We start from the raw sequence: 5487 nt of genomic DNA, 5'->3' as shown, positions 1-5487 counted from the left end.
GACGCTTTCTCTTAGTATTCAAAAAAACAAGGTAACTATGCCCGGGACGGTGTGCCTGTAACTATTTCATAATAAGAGGGAGTATTTATTATGCTCATAAAGAAATCAGCCTTTTGCCCTGGGCTTCGATTTTTTTTTCTTCTCCTTTTCCTCTTTTGTAGGAGTGGAGAAAGAAGGACAGAGCTTAGAGACCCCACAGACACCTCCTTCCCCGTGGACCCCAACGGGAATTCATTTCCTCTCACACCGCCTAAGCCACCTCGGGGTCTGGGCGTGAAGGGAGCGGAGGCAATACAGGCAGCGTGCTAATGAATTCCTTTCAAACCGCCTGCTGCTGGAGCCATCTATTACCGCGGCCTGGAGTGGGGAAACGCGCTCGAGACGTCTTTGTCCGGGTGGTGGTGGGGCGGGGGAAAGAGGCGAGCAGGAGGCGGAGGGCGGCTGGCGGCGGGGCCAGTGAGTTTTCTCAGCACTCCGGGGCGCCCAAGATGCACCCTCCCCTTTCTCCTCCAGGGCCCGTTGGGTGGGCAGTGGGTCCGCGGCCAGTCTCCTGGCTGAAGAGGTGGTCCGGAATTAAGACGTTCCCCCGGGGGGCCTTGGAGTTAGAGCGCAAGAAAGAAGAAGAGCGAGAAAGAAGAGCTTCAAAGAATCGGGTCGATAAATTCATAAAGATCGATTTATCTTTATCTCCCAATTAAATGCGCTTGTAAGTGATACATAACACACGTCCAACACGGGCCAACTCCCCAACCACTAGCTCCGCGGCGTGAGCTGATTTTTAATGACCGATGTAACAATGCCCTTCTCTGCTCTCTCCGGAGCCCCGTGCTTGTCGGCTGTTCCGGGCGATCGTCTAGACCTGGGAAGTTGGAGCCGAGGCCCTGGAGGCGCGTGGAAGCCCCGCGCGCGCTGGCGCGCTTAGCACGGTCTGCCCGTGCCACGAAATGATCCCATTTTTAAAGGGAAGATAAGAGCTCAAAGTTTTTGTCTTTATCATGGAGAAGGGGATAAGAACATTCCTAGGCCCCACCCCCTCCCCGCCAATTCCCTTACTCCCAGATTCTGGGGTTTTACCATTGTCGAGACAGGGGAAACATCTTGAGGGAGTCGGCTCCATCCCGCAGCAGGCAAAGCGGAACCGCGCGCCCTCGAGTCCTCGCGCTGGAAACCGGGCGGCGGCGCCGGGGTGAGCGCTCCCTCCGTTCTCAACGTGCTTAATTAGCGCCTATTTACAAAACGCAGCTTTTATTTGAGCAAACATCATAAAGCTTTCATCAGGATAATCTCACGTTATACAATCTGGAGGCTCAGCAACTCCCCCCTTTCCTCCCCGAGGATGGAGCAGAGAAAGGACTCGCTTTATTATCATAATTATCGTGGCTGTTATTTTGGTGCGCGCAGGCAAAGTGTGTAAATAGGTGCGATGATTAAGGATGTCATGAAAAATGAGAAGGGATCGCTCACGGGAGGGCCCAGCTTGGAATGGGGGAACCAGCAGCCTCCCCGCCCTGCCGGGAGCGCGGAGGGCGCAGCGTACAACCCGGAGGGTTCCCCGCGGTGGGCAGGGGCTGCCAGCTCCCGGCCAGCGCGCTAGGGGAGGATCTGGAGGGGCAGGACCCTGCCCCCAACTCTGGGAACCTTGCCCGGACCCCTGGCGCAGCCGCAGCACCCAGCGCTAGGGTGAGCCGAGGACAGGTTTGTTCCAATGCACATGTACAAGAAATGGAAAGCCCTCGGCCCAGCCGCGGCGCGCCCTAGCCCCGGAAGCTGCTCTTGGAGGCGCCCTCGACGAGGCTGCCGGGCCTCGGGGTTCGAGCCTGGGAGCTGCCAACCGGGCCTTTCAAGTTTGCGCGGCGCGGGCGGGTAGCACCGGCTCTGGCTCTCCTGCCCGCGCGCTCCGCCGGTGGCGCCCGCAGCTGGTCTGCAGCCAGCCCTGGTGGAAGGGCGGAGCCCCGCTTTCGCCCCGCCCCGTCCTGGCGCAGCCAATAGGCAGCGGCGCCCGGCCCCACGTGAGGCGAGCCCGGCCAGGCAGCAGGCAAAATGTGAATGAGAAAGAGGAGCGCGATTTAAAGGTGCTGGCGGCGCCCGCCGAAGACAAGTGCGCCAGCTTCGCGCGCTCCCCGGCGGCCCGCGGGAGGATACGGACTGCAGGACGGACAGACGGACGCACAGACAGCTGGGATCCGGGGCAGAGGGCCGCGGACGCGACGCGCGCGGGCTCCGACGGGCAAGCGGAGAGCAGCGGCTCCAGCGAGCCCGCGGGGCCCGGGCGCCCTCTCCACTCCCGGGTGCACGGCCTCACCCCGCTCAGCGTCCGCACCCGCACCCGCCCGGCATGCAGCGGGCCCAGGACTGAGGGGCGGCGGCGTCTGCTCTCGGGGACCCGCTCGGCCCCTACCCGGCGCACCTAGCTGTACTCCCGGCTCCCGGCGGGCTTCCTGGCGGCGGCGCAGCGCGGGGACTTTTCGCCTCTCGCTGGCCTCTCCCGAGCGCGTCTATGAGCGCAGCGTTCCCGCCGTCGCTGATGATGATGCAGCGCCCGCTGGGGAGTAGTACCGCCTTCAGCATAGACTCGCTGATCGGCAGCCCGCCGCAGCCCAGCCCCGGCCATTTCGTCTACACCGGCTACCCCATGTTCATGCCCTACCGGCCGGTGGTGCTGCCGCCGCCGCCGCCGCCACCGCCCGCGCTGCCCCAGGCCGCGCTGCAGCCCGCGCTTCCGCCCGCGCACCCTCACCACCAGATCCCCAGCCTGCCCACCGGCTTCTGTTCCAGCTTGGCGCAGGGCATGGCGCTCACCTCCACGCTCATGGCCACGCTGCCCGGCGGCTTCTCCGCGTCTCCCCAGCACCAGGAGGCGGCGGCCGCCCGCAAGTTCGCGCCGCAGCCGCTGCCGGGCGGCGGCAACTTCGACAAGGCGGAGGCGCTGCAAGCCGACGCTGAGGACGGCAAAGGCTTCCTGGCCAAGGAGGGCTCGCTGCTCGCCTTCTCCGCGGCCGAGGCGGTGCAGGCGTCGCTCGGTGAGTCGGCGGCGCGCGCCACCCGGGCGGGAGGGAGGGAGGAGGCGGGGACGAGCCAGCTCCGGGTTCCCGCCGGGGCCGAGGGGGCGAGGCCGAGCCCAAGCCCAAGCTCCCCCCGCCTGGGGAGCTGGGGGACGCGGCCGAGCTGCGCCGCGGGGCCTCCGGGGAGCATTTAGAGCCACGCAACAAGCACGGTCTCTGGGTGTGAGGGGTGGCAGTTTGCGCCCCCAGCCAGCTGCCACTCAGGGTGGCAAATCTGGCCGCGAGTTGGACCGAGTCTACCCCCGACCCAGCCCCGCGCCGTGACCTGGGGGCCCGGGTAGGTGTGAGCCTTAAGGGGAGGCGGGTTGAGATGTGCGTCTCAGTCGTGCATGTGCCCAGGGGCGCCCAGACCTCTTAAGCCCCTTCTCTGGGCTTGCTGCTTGCCTTCGAGAATCGGATTCCTGGGAGGCTGCGCGACTGCGTGTGTGTGTGTGTGTTGGGGTGTCTGGTGGCAACTTCTCCTAAGGCTATGAAACTTCCCTTGGATCAACATAATCTGTCTCAAAAAAAGACACGGTCTGGGATCTGCCCCTCCCTCCCCCTCACTCTGGCTGTGATGAAACGGAGGCTTACTAAATTTTCACTGGGGAAGGGGGGGAGTGGGCAAGATGGATCGTGAACTCCACTTCAGTCCTCACCCAGCCCCTGCCCCCGGGACAAAGAAGGGCGCACTCCTGGGCCTCCTGCCTCCTGTTACTTCTGCTTTAGGCTGCAGGAGGCTGGGAGGGTGCAGGGGAGGCCTGGCCGCCACTTGAGTGATGGTTCTGGGCAAAGGGCCGTCGCCTGTACTGTTTCCTCCTCTCTTTTGAGCTTTCTCACGCTCCCCCTTCTCTACCCCTCAAAGGCCAGGAAATCACAATGTGTTAATGTCATAGAAAGACAATCCCCTAAGAAGGGAAAATGCCCAAGTGACGGTGGGAAGGGGAGAGGAAGGCCAGTGTGCGAAATGTAATAAAACGCCGTTTGGTTTTGCTTGCAGCCGGGGCTGTCAGAGGGCAAGGGAAAGACGAGTCAAAGGTGGAAGACGACCCGAAGGGCAAGGAGGAGAGTTTCTCGCTGGAGAGCGATCTGGACTACAGCTCGGATGACAATCTGACGGGCCAGGCGGCTCACAAGGAGGAAGACCCCGGCCATGCGCTGGAAGAGACCCCGCCGAGCGGCGGCGCCGCGGGCAGCACCACGTCCACGGGCAAGAACCGGCGGCGGCGGACTGCCTTCACCAGCGAGCAGCTGCTGGAGCTGGAGAAGGAGTTCCACTGCAAAAAGTACCTCTCGCTGACCGAGCGCTCGCAGATCGCCCACGCCCTCAAACTCAGCGAGGTCCAGGTGAAAATCTGGTTCCAGAACCGCCGGGCCAAGTGGAAACGGGTGAAGGCCGGCAATGCCAATTCCAAGACAGGGGAGCCCTCTCGGAACCCCAAGATCGTCGTCCCCATCCCCGTCCATGTCAGCAGGTTTGCTATCAGAAGTCAGCATCAGCAGCTGGAACAGGCCAGGCCCTGAGGGCCCAAGGAGGGCCAGGGCCTGGCCCACCGTGGAGAAGCCGCAGGGCTGGAGGGAACCCATGGTGGACCTCCCCCATGTTTGAAGCCAAACTCAGTCACCCCCCCAACTTTGGACATCCCAAGCAAATTGAGAGTATATTCTTGAAACAGGCTTAAAAGACTGCTTTCGAAGGGGTTCCAGCTACACCTGAAGACACACTAAATATTTATTATACTATCCTACTTTGTACATAGATATCTATATAGACTGGATCGCAGCTGCAGTATTTTGAGTTATAGGACCAAACTACCCAGTAATGTTCTCCACTCATATTCCAGAAGAAAACAAAACCTCTGCTGTAAATCTGCCACGCATACCAGCCACCTTTCCATACTTTTCCAAAGGTAACATGACATCACCACACCCACTGGGGTTTAAACTTATTTTGCTTTCTATTCTGGCTTTTTTAGTTGACTGAAAAGCAGGCATTTGGGGCAGCCTGGAAATTTGCTTTGCTTTGGCTTTCCCTGGCCTCTTTCCTGGGGTTGCAGACCCTATCTGAGCCATGTCTGAAGCACGTCTCCGTTGTGTTTAATTTATTTCAATGTAGCTTATTTTCTTATAAGTTATGACATTTAAACAATCTCAGTCTTGTGAATAATAAAAAAGGAGAGAGAGAGAGAAAGAGAAAAAAAAAAAAAGACCAATCCTGGGTCTCATACGTGTGTCCAGACTGGGCTGTTTAAGGGGCTCTATCAGAGTGTGGTCAGGCAGCTGGACTGAGACGAATACTGGACAAACGTCCCCCGTCCAGGCCTCCCCAGGCTGGCTGGACAGCAGCCAGCCACACTGCCCTTGACTAGGTTTTTCACTGGAGAGCAAGAGCTCCAGTTGGGTTATACATTTAAGAAAACCTAATTTTCACCTTAGAAATCTAACG

At 60.3% G+C, this 5487-nt stretch overlaps 1 protein-coding gene across 2 annotated transcripts; it reads left to right on the top strand.

Moving 5' to 3' along the window:
- Positions 1–2048: 2048 nt before the first annotated feature.
- Positions 2049–5249, top strand: GBX2 (gastrulation brain homeobox 2). Of its 2 annotated transcripts, XM_070622144.1 has the most exons (3): positions 2397–3031; positions 3314–3339; positions 4042–4252. In XM_070622144.1, exons 1-3 carry the CDS (start codon positions 2498–2500, stop codon positions 4148–4150), a joined length of 669 nt encoding a protein of 222 aa, XP_070478245.1. In that variant the 5' UTR covers positions 2397–2497; the 3' UTR covers positions 4151–4252. The 2 variants fall into 2 exon arrangements, with proteins under 2 accessions (XP_008536739.2, XP_070478245.1); XM_008538517.2 differs by lacking the exon at positions 3314–3339 and having other exon boundaries at positions 2049–3020; positions 4042–5249.
- Positions 5250–5487: the final 238 nt, after the last annotated feature.

Source organism: Equus przewalskii, chromosome 5 (genome assembly GCF_037783145.1).
Source record: "Equus przewalskii isolate Varuska chromosome 5, EquPr2, whole genome shotgun sequence".
NCBI lineage: Eukaryota > Metazoa > Chordata > Mammalia > Perissodactyla > Equidae > Equus > Equus przewalskii.
Note: the sequence above shows the minus strand (reverse complement) of the source record. Positions and strands in the feature narration are given on the sequence as shown.